At 46.3% G+C, this 13,592-nt stretch overlaps 1 protein-coding gene across 2 annotated transcripts in view; it reads left to right on the top strand.

The window, feature by feature from the left end:
- Positions 1-13,592, top strand: part of TOX2 (TOX high mobility group box family member 2) — a 111,249-nt gene that overhangs the window by 40,085 nt on the left and 57,572 nt on the right. For both annotated transcript variants that reach the window (XM_065754095.1, XM_065754094.1), the window contains exon 2: positions 1,835-1,900. In XM_065754095.1, the coding sequence (XP_065610167.1) occupies positions 1,835-1,900 (66 nt within the window). The remainder of the gene's footprint in view (positions 1-1,834; positions 1,901-13,592) is intronic.

Genomic DNA, 13,592 nt, shown 5'->3' with positions numbered 1-13,592 from the left:
TTGAAGGCAGGATTCATTACTGTTATTAAGAAGGCAAAAAGAGCAGAAGGAAGTGTGGAACAGGGGAAGAAATGGTGAAAAGCCATAAAGAATCCATCTGACAAAGAGTGGTATGGAGAAAGAAGAGCTACCCCCTGTGACACGGCAGTCCCCGGTGGAAGATGCCTTGTCCATCGATATCTCTGTTCCAAAGAGATGGACTCCCCACAGCCAGTGCTGCCATACCATCGGGGCTGAGCCTTTCCACCACCTAGTGCCATCTCCGTTGCTGGCAGAGGGTTTTTAGGCTGTGAAGCTGATTGAGTCTGCATGGCAGGAAAGCCATCAGCTCCAGCTGGGAGCACGTTAGCCGCAGCCACTGTGCCTGCAGTCATTTTACACAGGGAGGGAAATTCCATTCAGTTGTCTTGCTTCTGGAATAGCTGCTGGTCCTGGAAAGCCCTTAGGGATGCTGGTGCTTGCTGCATCCCGCTGCTCCCTCTACACCAAGGGGTTGTAGGGAATCCCACTCACGTGCAGGGATCCCCCTCCATCCCACTGCGGTTGCTTCCTCTGTTAGCTGGTGAATCGCTGTAATTTTTCTGCTTTTAATTGGTTTTCTGTGCTGTCCCAGAGGAGGGTTCAGCAATTAGAGGTGTCTGTGCACTCTGACTCCATGCAGGGCTTTGCTAAGTCTGTGGACTTTAACAGCTAATCCAGCGGCACTCGGAGAAATGGAAGTGTAATTAATAGCCTACGCAAAAACCTTCACCTGGCTTTATTTGGATTTCTCTTTTATTGGCCTTAATGTGGCCCGTTTCTGTTAAGGCATAACTGGTTGTCAGCCTCGTATTGGAGAGCAAGGGGATGTGTACAGGGTGAACAATCTGCAATTCATCATCCGGTTGTAAGGGCAAGAGGGCTGGCTCTTCCCCTTGTTAAGTGCACAGTGTCATTCACAGCTGCACCTCCATCCTTGTCTCAGGAGTGTTTTATGGCAAATCCTATTTTATTGCCATAATTAATTTGTGAACTTCACCTCCAGAACTGCCCCAGCCACACTCTTGAGTCAATTCTAGATGGCATTTTTCCTTCATTCGGAGCTGGAGCAGGTGATCAGCTCTGGCTGTAGCTAATTAATGAGAAGAGTTTTGCAGCTCTCCATGGTGGTTTAACATCTAATCGCTGGATCTAGCATCTCAGAGCCAGCTGAATGCAGCAGGCATGCTTGCAGGAGCCATGGGAGCACCATGCTCACGGTGCTCCTGGCTCCCTGTCCACAGAGATCCAGTCCCAGCGGGCAGGAAGGGACAAGGACAAGGGGAGGAAGTATGGCTTCTTGCACATGGAGTTCACACACAACACCAACCTGCCAGGATGAGGAATTGGGCTTAGGGTACAACCCCTTATGGATGTCCCGTGTCAGCTTTGGGGATAAAGGAATACATAAGTGTCTGGAAGAGGACTGAAGGTGACCTGGCTGTCTTGGAAATTTCCACTGATGGAAGTTGTCTTTTCGTAGTCCACTGATGGTGTAGTGAGAATGTGAGGCAGAACTTCATTTCAGCGCTGCTCGCTGCTGGGTGAATGAGTGGATTTGCACACTTTTGGTTTATTTGTTAATTGGAGTGACTCATTCTTTCATTTTGCTGAAAGAATTATCATAACCACGCTATGCTACCACATCCCATTGAGATATCAGTGATGTACGTGAGCTCATACACATTCAGAAGTACACAAGGACCAGCTCAAGATTCTGTTCTGCGAGTCTTGGCTCTGGAAAGAACTAGGGATGCATCTAACCCTGGCACACAGGTGGCATTTCTCTAACTCTAACTTTCTTTTGCCGTTCTAGTTTGATGGGGAGAACATGTACATGGGAATGAACGACAATACCCAGGAGTTTCTGTCGGCAAATCAGGTAAGTGTTGTTGGGGTTGGGTGAGTTGTGTGCACAGGGTGGGGGAGGCTTCCTAGGAGACCTAGGCTGTGGCAAAGCTGGACTGTTGGGAGATCTCCAGGAACATGTGCTCCTGGGACAGCAGAAGGCTGCACAGAGGAGGTCAGCATCCTTCAGTGTAAGTGAAGGTGCAGCTGGTGTTTCTAGAGGTGAGGTTTCCAAGCACTGTATGTAGTGCAGGTGCCCCCTCCTGCCCCCGTGCACAGCACTTCCTGGAGCTGAATGGGTTGACAGTGAGCTGGCCTGGGGACAAGAAAGGAATCAAAGGTTTCCTGTTCTGGAGTTATGAACCCTTGTGGGGAGGATCAGAATAGAACTGTTCATATCATCCAGGGGCCTTTGTGAACACAGGGAGCAGGAATGACCCTTCAGTGGAGACGAAACGTGTATAGGTAAATAAATATGTGTAGGCACGTGCCCAGGTCCTGCTGGGAGGAGAGAACTTCAGCACGTGCTTACCTGTCTTTCTAACTCAGAGGTCAGAGGTGGTCCCATGTGTGTACTTTGGTTATTTTTGGCATGAAACATCTCGCCAAAAGGGAAAACACAAGTTCACAGCTAATATTCTTATCTAATCCCTCATTTTGGGATTGAGTTGAGCCACTTTGTTGTGTGACCACAGCCACGTGTGATGCAGATTGTGATGAGTCCAATGTGAACTCGATGCAGTGCAGGGCTGTGAAAGACAGCTGGATGGTTTCCATCTATCCCCAAATGCTCCTGGAGCTGCATGGAGTGTACTTCTGCTGCTCTGGTTGGGAGTTGCCACAGCACCGCTATAAATTAGGAGGCTGGTGAATATCTAACTTGGGTACCAATGATGAAAAAAATATCTGTATATCAAAGAGGATGGAAATCTGTTGTTCATCTGCTTAGAATGTGAGACCACACGAGTGGAGGGGGTTGTTCTTGTGCAAGAAGTATTTCCAAGAGTGGAGAAGGAGCTGCAAACTTTGTATTCTAAGGTGATGCAGCAGTTCAAACACACAGACAACCAACTGAGGCACTGCTCGTGATCAGCACAGGGAATTACCACAGGTTGAGTAAAGGGAGAAGGGAACAGGGTGGCCCCAGGGTGCTGCAGGTTGGGGTTCAGCTTCATCCCACCCTGTGCTGCCCAGAGCATCTGGGCAGGTGATAGGCACCATCAGAAAGGAGCAGCTGCTTTGTTATGAAGCGAATCATAAACTTATGGGTTGCTCTACATTGTGTTTTTTCCTCCACTGGACTATGCCCTGAGTTCAGCTGTGGGTGATCGGTGACAGCATGTCTGAGACTGCTTTGTGCCCCAGGGCAGAGGCTCTGTGGGGTGAGGAGCATTGTGGTGGGGAGTTCAGGGATCTCTTTTGCCCCTTCAGACACTTCTCCCGTCATCGTCGCCAGTTTGCATCCCCCTGTGTACCCTCACGTCATTGCTTGTGGAGCACTTCATAGCACTGGTCATGACTTTCTTACTACTAATACAGCTTCTCTAATTAAATGAGGAATCCAGATGTTTTTTTGTTGTTTGTTCAACCAGTTGGAACCTGAGTTAGTATGTTAAACAGCAGGAGAGCACTTTCACAGCCCCATTTGAGAGGCAGCTAAATCATTAGCCCCTGGATGCCCACACAACACAGGTGGGATAGTGCTCTGTCCGCAGCACCCGTGGGGATGAAGACAAGTCCTACACACTAATTATAGGAGCCAGCACACTCTAAATTGATGGATATGATGTTTTTCCCCTGTTGTTGTCCTGAGCTGTTTGGTGACACTGTGCACCATTGGGCACTGCCATCGCAGATGGAGCTTCACCGGGGCTGGGTGCTCACACTGGTCTGAGTTATAGGAATTTGCCTTTTGCTTCTGGGTCTGCAGTTTGCTTTTTCTGGTGATTTTTCTTTCATAATACCTAGGGGGAGCTAGGTGGAAAGCAGAATTCAGTTTGCCACATCTCCTTCCATTTAAATGGCTCGGGTCCATCATGGTAATGCTTCGCATTTCTCGTCCAAAGATGCAGCAACTGCTTAAGCTCTGGAGCCATCCCTTCCCATCACACAGATAAGATTATTCTCATTTTACCACTGCAGAGCCTGCAGTTAGGGCAGCTCTGGTGCTGAGCAGTCCCTGGAAAGCATTGTGAAGCTGCAGCATCCCAACATTACCTTCTCACATCCCCTTCCACAGTCTTTATCCTAAGCAGCCTCTCATGGCAGGAGCGTGGGGAAGGCAGAATGGCTTCCCTCTCCTTCTCTTGCTCTGCAGAGCTGCTAACTTGTACAAACAGACTGCCATGAGCACTGTAAAGCCAGCTGATCTGCTTTCCTCTTAATCTTCTTTTATGTGATTGCTTGTGTGCTGTACTCCACGTTTCTTGTTTTCATCCCAAGAGGGGTTTGTCTCAGCTGAGAGCTAAATGCAGAAATGCAGGAGCCTAAAACACAATGAGAGCACTGACAGATCCTTACCTGCACCAGCATAGGCTGCTTGGGGAAAATAATTCCTCTTGTTCCATCAAATAGCAGGGACATTTGACCCTAGAAATGAGTCAAATGTGAAATGTAACTCAACTCCCAGCAGGAGCCAGAGCATAAATGCAAGCTGACATCTGATCAAACAGTCGTAGACATCTGACCCCCGAGATGAGTGAAGGATCTGTTGTATCTCCTGAATCAGCAGAGCGTCATTCCTCACCCCTGCCCATATTCCTTTTTTCTTTCCCCACCCCCAAAGACAAGTGCAAAATCCCTAGAAATGTACAGAACCACAACCGGGCCAGGTATCATGAAAGAGATGCAACAGTGCTGTTAGAAACAAAAGCACCTACAAAGTCAGTAAGGGAAGGCATTCATCGAGTCCTTTCAGATGGGGAAAGTAACCTCAGCAGGGCAAAATGTGCAATTGGGTGGGAGTGGGCTGGGTTTGGCTTTGAGATGTGGGGATCCCATGCATGCAGCAGTAGTGCTGTCATGCTGATGGGTGCATCTGCCGGATTTCTCCTCTCTCCATCACCTTTCTCTGGCTGCTGCTGGGTCAGTGGGCACTTCAAAGGAGCAAAGAGCTCGTTATTTACCACTGGGCACTTTTGATCCTAATCCCAGGAGCTTTCTGCGCACGACTTGTTCCAGCTGAGCAGCACTCTGGTTTCTATACCAACAAGTTAATTTGTGCAACTCCTTGTGCAAACACTGTTACGCATCAGTGTCATTTATTCAAGCCAGAAGGATGCTTTGCCATAAACAGCTCCTTCCCTTTGTGGCTGAGAGCACAGCAAGGACCCCTCTGCTGTGTCTGTGGGTGTTTAACATATTCTCGTTAATTTTGACTCGAAATTTCCACGTGGCATAGAGTAAAGCTGGGGTTTCTCTTGCTGTGCACAAGTCAGAAGGAGCTCATCTGAATAAAGTGCACTGGGGGAAATGGAGCTAAGAGAGGTTAGATTTGTCGTACACACACACATACACATCTGCTTTCAGATGTGTCCCTTTACAAATGTTATCATGAGGTTACACATGCCTGCCCATTCCTGCACGCATGGAATCTATCTGCACGTGTATGTGTGCTTGGATGTGGATAAATCAACATTTCCCTCTTGCATCTATTGCCCTTTATCTGTTTATCTCCATACGTCTTCAAGCCGGGGTCTGTATTAGCCATAATAGATACAGTGAGTTGCTGATCTGCTGGGTCAAATGGTCAGGGCTCCTTGATCAGCCGTCAGGATGCATTACAGCAGGGCCTCCGGTGGGGCTTGAATTACAACTTACATTTGACTCATTTCTGGGGTCAAAACGTCCCTCTTATTTGACCGAATGACAGAAATTGTATAATTTGTATATATCCCTGAGCCATATGTGCTCTGAGTGCCACTCTAATGTGTTTTATAAAGGCACAGCTGTCTTGGTGACTTATTTAAAATGGGATTTTGAAGTAGTGTTCTTGCCATTTAATGTCCTCATTCAGGGTTACACAAGGTTTATCAAATAATAAATAACGTTTAGAACATTCATTTTAGCATAACAATGGGTTTGCTAGTTATAAGGAACTAGACGTCACAATAAAGCTGTGTTTGGTAAATAAGCAATAATGTAGAAAGCAACCGATGGCATAATTAGAAATTAATGACAGCATGGGAAGCCTCAGATACCTTCCTGGCGTGCTGTGAGTGCTGAGACAAGACAGAGCTCCTCCTGGCAGGCACTGCTATAAAACGTGCCATCAAACCTTGTCACAATCCTGGCAGACACACCACACTCCCACCTCCCAGGCCTCCCACCCAGCTCGGCTGAATCGTGGAGAAATAGCAACAGTTGATAAAATAAAACTGGTCTCCAGCAGATACCTGAGGGTGAGCATCAGTGGTCCCTGTCCGTGGTGCAGAGCGTGCAGCCTGAAGCATGCTTTGCTAGGCAGCCAGGAGCCTCCTCCTGGGAGGAGAATTAGGGGCTGCTAATGAAGGCACTGCTGTCCTTCCCTAATGCCTGCTGCTTTCCTCAGTGGGTGGGCTAGATAATCTTAGCGGTCTTTTCCAACCTTAATGACTCTATGGTTCCTCTCTGTCAAGAGCTGGAGGGCAGGACCAATGTGGACATTTCCCCTTTGTGTTTTCCTTCCATCAGCGACTTTGGTGAGGATGCTCCATTGCTGGCAGTGCAATTGCTGGGAGATAACATGTGCTTGTGTTGCTCCATCTCTTACCTCTCAGGATGTGAATTTGGAGTTTTCACCAATCTGCCCCCGTTGCCTGAGGCTCGTAGTTGCAGCAGGTTACTTGAGGTGACCACAGCTGCTTCTCAGGCCTGGCTTTCCTCCAGAAGGAAGCCTGGAAGATGACCATACTTGTGGCTGAGCAGGACCATGGGCAGCCCTTCCCCTGACTCATCCTGCTAAAGACAGCACAGTGCGGTGGTGAAGGGAAGCTCAGAGCCCACCATGATGTGGTTGTAATTTCCACTCAAGTCCCTGGAGGAACTTTCGGAGTTAATGACCCTTATGAGTCCCTTCCAACATGGGATTTTCTATGATTCTATGATTCTAAGGAGTGTGATTGGTCTTCGCATCAGAAAAAAAAAGCACGCATTCATTTTAAATTGGAGGAGATAGGTCCCAGGGTCTTCATTATCTCTTGGTCTAGGCTGTCTATTGATCACAGGAACAGGTGATGGTCAGAAGATGGTTAGAGAAAATCACTGACATAAGTATAAGAATGTCAAAGAGAGGACCCTGGGCCTCAGGCATGGAGAGCTCTGATGCTCCTCAAAGTCTACCAGTATCGTGCACCTTGCCTTGTGTTTTATTTTCTTGCCTATATATGCATGTATGTCTCTCTCTCTATATATAATGCATGCATATATATATATAAAGGTCTCTGGTGAAGAGAAGTGAGCTTTGTAGAGATTTAAAGTTGAAATAAAGGACTAAACTGCTCTGGCAATGTGGTAGAGGTTGGAGTGTGCACTGCAGCAGTAGTACGATTTTACTCCTTTCCTGCTGTTCTTAAAGCAATGCTGTATAATTTCATATGTTGTGCTAGAGAATAAAAATAGAGTGAAGACATTGATAGATATTAAATGTATTTCTCAGCAGACAATTCAAGAGAAATCTCATGTACTATTTTAGAATGAACAGTAGGGTGTTACATGTCATTTATTACAATCAGCAGCTAGTGGAAACCCTTCCAGATGGGGCTTTGGAGATGAGCACAACTACGGCTGATGATCCAGGCTTGTGAATTTTGCATGAATTCTTATGTGACAGAGAAATCTTTGAAAAGTGAAGTCTGGAAGCAGTTCCTGTAACTTTGTCTTAGCAACCTAAGCTTCCATTGCTGGTGTAGTGCTTGGATAAGAGCAACATCATCTTCAACCCTTGTTCTTAAAGGATTCCTAAGTTATTAACAATAGGGTGTTTGAAAAACATCATGGAGTTGAAAGCTAATGTGACTGAGCAGTTCTGAGACGAAATGAATCGTCATTGTTTCTGCTGCATTTATTCTAGGGGGAAAAAAAACAAAACAGGCATCTTACACAGCTGATGAGATCTGTTAGATGGTATGGAAAGCACCTTGTAGAGAGAGAAAACTCTGAGGCTTTTGTGGTGGTTAAAAAATTTCTTCTCCCAAAGGGTGGTCAGGCACTGGCACATTGCTGCCTAGGGACGTGGTGGAGTCATCGTCCCTGGAGGTGTTCAGGGAAGATGGAGATGTGGCACTTGGAGACATGGCTTAGTGGTGGTGATGGGTTGACAGTGGGACTTGATGATCTTAGAGGTCTTTTCCAGCCTTAATAATTCCGTGATTCTGTGATTCCAGGCACCTGTTCAGGCTAAGACTTGCTGAAGTAGATCTGCTGGGGTGTGGGGTGGCTCCCATGGCATAAGGAGCACATGGGCTGGCTGTCTAGCAATGCTGATGAGCTGTTAAAGCCAGCTAACAGCTAATAAAATAGCAGCAAATTAAAGAGGAAGATGGTATGCAGCCAACAGCATTTATCACTTTATCAAAGATTTCCCACTGTGTTCCATGCCACTGGAAGCAAGTGAGTGTGGTGCCTGCAGAGCCGCTGCCTGTGATGCAAAATGTGGGAGAACCTGTGCAGCTCCAGGAGGAGCAGCTCACACTTCTAAACCACCAACATCGCGTTGGTACAATGTTGTGCCTGCTCAAAAACCTCCACTCCTGCTCTCTGGTCCTCCACTGCTCTTGAGAGCCAAATTACCACCGTGAAGCCATGTGATGGGGAGCTGGGGCTTGCCGTGCTCGTGGATGCTAAGCTCTGATCACATCGTTACACTTCTAAGCTGTGACAGGCAAGATGTTCTGCTGTGTCCTGTTGGAAGGTTGGCTTTGGCTCCTGCACGTGAATGCAGAGCTTTGTTTGCTTCTGATATGGACCTCTGGGGAGTGGCTTTGGGAAATGGTGTTTATTTGGGGAAATGGAGCATCATGGGATGCAGAAATACAAATATATATATATATATATATCCAGGCCCTGTGCTCTTGGGATTTCCTTTCCCTGATGATGGATTACTTCTCCTGTCCCATCGGAGCCTGTGTTTGGGTCTGCAGCCACCGTGGGGCAATTAGCTGGGGAATCGCTCACTTCCAGCAGGAAAGTGTTGCTTGCCACTTCAGAGTTTGGATGGAGGCCTGTGCAAACAGGAAGGCACCTCTGCGGCCGCAGGAGGAGCCCTCTGCTCCCCAAGGGTGTGGGGCTGCCCCTGTGTGCAGAGCGGGCTCAGCCCCAGCGCTGTGCTTCCACAACCCTGGCTCAAGGTTGTGCATCTCAAGAGCAAGCACACAGCCATCCACGCCAGGTTCACGTGGTTGCTCCAAAATCTACATGCTCATGCAGTTGGGCAGGAGGGCAGACCTGACTGTTTGTCCTTCTGATAGATGATGGCATGGAAGGTGGCAAAGCTGCCCCAGAGCTGTGTGTCCAGCTCATGTGACCATCATCTGCATCCCAGCTCTGCATCTTGTCCACCGGTGGCACTGCTGTCATGGTCAGCAATCACTGAGATTTATCTCAGGCCGAGAAATTCATCAGCAGTCACCAAAAGTGTCTGTGCTCATGCTGTGTGCTCAGGTCTATACATTTGTGTACACTGTAAAGGGCAAAATATGACTTGGCTTTTATGACTTTAATTAAAACATGAGTGAAGGGTATGAGATTCTTATTAAACTGTATTTTCCTGGCTGCTGCGTGAAGGGCTAACCAATCTGATTACCATGAAGATTACAAACTATCAAAGTGAAAAAGAGCTTTTTGCAAGTATTTCATATTAAATCTTCAAACATAACACTTTAAGAATAATTATGGTTGTATTACTGGAAAATGATTCATGAATTCTGAATAAATATAAGACCCTTAAAGGGAAATGTTCCAAGAGCACAGTTTTCGTTCCAATCTGATGAAATTTAGTATCATTTTGCAGCTGTAGAATAAAATGAAAAATATATATATATGTACATAGGCTGTATTGAGTATATGTCAGACTAAACTAATGAGATTTTTTTCATCAACTCTGAGCACGCACGCACACAAATGGAATAGCCATTCTCATTTTCTGTAATAGAAAGCACAGGAGAGAAGGGAGAAAGGATCTTACTGCTCACAAGCCTTTATTCTACCCTTGATTGTTAAATAATATATTTTAAGTTCTCGTGGCCTGACTGTAGAATGTTTGAACCGACATTAGTAGGGAGAGGAGAGAAAAGAGGCAGCTAAAGGGGAAAAAAAAAGTGAGGAAGGACCAGGACTGGGGATTTTATTGGTATTCCCAATGGGCTGTAATAAAGATACTCTTCACACAATACAGTGAATGTTTACAGCAGACAATTTAGTTTCCTTCCAACAATTATGAGAGAAATTGAATCTCAGGAAATGTTAGTTTTCCCTAAAATTAGACATAACAATAAAGATACCCCTGCAAGTTTATTAAGGAGGGAAGAAAAGAAAAGCCATCAGTCTCTGGAAGACAATTTAGCAAATGTATTTTAAGAACTCCAGCTGACTTCCAAGGCAAACACGCAGCGACACGGCTGAGCCTCGTGCCGGGCTCTGCCATTTTCCCAGGCTCCAGAAATCCCCAGCACATTCTGGAAGCAAGCACCCATAGGGTGCCCATGTCCACCACGGACCTGGCTGGTGCAGGAGGTGCACTGCCTCCGATCAGATGGAGTTTGCCCACCTGAGTGTTGAAAGCTGTGTGTTTTTGCGTGGATATTTGCATGCCTTTTTGTACAGTTTTGGGAATGAATTCACTGTGCTCACACAGCGATGCTGGCAGCTCTTTGCACTGCTCATGCTCGGGTGCTTAATCTTTGAAACACTGCACTGCTGTTGGAAGACCTTATGCAATCCCTGTTTTTCCAGACCTCTGCATTAGGGGACTGTCTCACAGCTTCCAATCACTGTTTTTTGATATCAAGAGTAGGGACAGGAGCATCTCTGGCGATCTTCCTTCAGAGAACCTGTCCCATTTTGGTCACAGTTGAGTCTGCCTACAGTTCTCTTTCTTGGTGACACCCAAAAGGGCCCAGGGTACACAGTTTGATGCCCTTATGAGCAGTAGAAACACTCAGCTCTGAGTTTTTGGACTTCTTTATATCTTGTCCAGACTTTGGTTTAACAGATGACAGCAGAAGCCATTGAGTGGTCAGGGCAAATCTGAATTCGTGCCTCGAGTTTGATGTTCCTGCTTTCAGCCCACATTGTGCCACGATGGTATCTTCTCTAGTTGGGTTGGAACTTGATAATCTTTAACCTTCCATCTCAAGCCAGTCTGATTCTGTCATTCTAGTTTCTCATTTTGTCCTGCTTGTTTCTTCTTTAGAAGGTGTCTGATGAGCATCTGTGAGTTAGGACATAGATGAACCACTCAGGGCAACGTGTGTGTTCATAGCTTTTTATAGATTCCATACAGAAGCTTATTTTTATTAAAGAAAAAAAAGTTAGAATTATTAAAGATAAAATCTGCTTTTTTTTTCTTTTCTTTTCCCCCAAATTCACATATTGGAGGCTGAAGTTTGAGAGTTTCACACCTACACTGGGGACTTGGAGACTTGGCTGTGCACCGTGTTACGGTTCTCGTCATTTTGTCACAAGTCTTTTGGTGCTTCGTGCTTTCCCTGTCAGCCCAGCACCTTTGTGTTCCTGTGACACGACAGCTTCTGTTTTGGATAAGTGCATCAATGAATAAACTTCTGGTGCTGGCAGTGGTAGAAGAGGGCTTGAAGCTGTGGCTCTCAGAAGCTCAGTAAACTCAAAAGAGGCAAGGAGACGTCTCAGGTGATGCCCTTAACCTCTCACAGACAGGGCAGCCTGGAGCATGGATGAAGCATCCCAGTTCCAAAGGCAATCTTTAACTTCTCCTTTACTCTACAAGCCCAGGTCACATTCACACAAACTGGCATTGCCTGACCTGGTTTGGATGCAGTGCTTGCTCGAACTCAATAATTGAGCTTAGCATTATGGAATACTCCTGCCATCTCCTCTTGGGACTGACAGTGTCTGGCATCAGCGCTTCTCCTGGTGCTCAGGGCCAGGTTCTGGGGCTGAGGGGCTTCAGGGTAACGTAGGAGGCTGATTTATTGCTCCAGGGCTTCCAGTTAATTTCCTTTTCCCATTTTGACCACTTCCTGGCAGTCTGAAATGTTATTCAGGGCATGGGCTGGTAAAGGATCTCGAGCTGCTCTCAGCGATGAAAGGGAAGGAAGGAAGCGTGGCATGTCACAAAGCATTGATACATCTTCAATTTTAATAATATAAAAAGAGGTAAGCAGCACCTTAGCTGCTAAGGTGACAGGTGCATAAGGAGCACTGAATAAATACATAAAACATATTTGCTGAAGGCATTTGTCACTGGAAGTTTAAACATTAAACACGGCTGCTTCGTCTGATACCGCAATAAAGCAGGGATGTTCCCAGAGCCATTAGCGGTGCTCTGACTGCAGCTTTACATCTTCTCTGGATGTACCATGCGAGCTGTGTTGTGTCAGCGATGCCTCAGCGAGTTTTGCACCCAGATGGAGAAGTAAGTGAGTTCTGGGAGGGATTTCAGGTGGCCTTTTGTGGAGCATCTTTCCCCCTTCATATTGTTGTTTTGGTGTTGTTCCCTGTGATGTTCAGGGCAGGGCCCCTCTCTGCCTTTGTGCCTATTATGCTGTGGCTGAACAGTGCAGATAAACAGGTTTGTGTCTTTACTTTTTGAAATGACATGATAAGGAGGAAAGCAGATACTCAGTCCATTAAGAAATAACTAGGTGGGTGATTCAGTACCATTTGTGTAAATGCAAACTCTGCTCTGCCCGCACAATTTATTAGTACTTCACAGGAGGAGAAAAAAAAAATTATTTTAATCTCATAATGGATGATGAGCTGTGAAATTGCTTCTGCAGCAGCTGGGCACCCTGGGGGAGGTGCTAACTCACACACATTATGCAGGCTCTCCCCACTTCTCCCCGTCCTTGTGCTAATCAGACACGTCGAGTCTGGGAGATGGGAGGGGGCTGTGCTGCTGCTCGTGGGCTTTATTGCCTTTTTGCTTCGTGCATACATGCATACATCATTTTCTTCTCAATTTGACTTGGGCCCCGAGTGGAACTTGGGAAGCACATGGGCCCAAAGTTGGAGCGTGTTCGTGGTGAGTGATGCTTTGGACAGCACAGGTCCCAGCCCCAGCTCACATTAAATAACAGAAATTCCAGCTTTCGGAGTGGAAAACTTGCTACAGAGCACCCATCCGAAGTGTGGCACAAAGTCAGTTTTAATCTCAATGGAAAATGCCAAGACGAAAACTGAAAAGAGCTAAGTGTGGTACAGAGTAAAGTTTTCTTCCTGCTCTGAGTCCTTCTTGCTCTGCTGAAGCCAGGTTGAATTAATTTCTTCAAGTGCTTTTTGCTAATTCTTCCCCGCGTGCACTCCATTACTGTTTTCAGGCTGCCTTATCTCTTGACCTGCTTACAGTGCATTATACATCATTATGTAATGTACCCTTGGCTCAATGCAGAATACCAAATCCATCCAGCCCAACAATGAATTTCTGTGAAGTGCGCTGATCTTATTATGCAAGTTCAGTATGCCATGAGACAAAAAAGGCAATTATGTAAAGTCTGTACTCCTCAAATAATTCCCAGAAACGCATGATAGACTTGAGTAGAATATTATCATAT

The sequence above is a fragment of the Cyrtonyx montezumae genome, unplaced genomic scaffold (assembly GCF_038088225.1).
Source record: "Cyrtonyx montezumae isolate F1298 unplaced genomic scaffold, pur_monq_1.0 scaffold_9, whole genome shotgun sequence".
NCBI lineage: Eukaryota > Metazoa > Chordata > Aves > Galliformes > Odontophoridae > Cyrtonyx > Cyrtonyx montezumae.
This window is presented reverse-complemented; position numbering and strand designations above follow the sequence as displayed.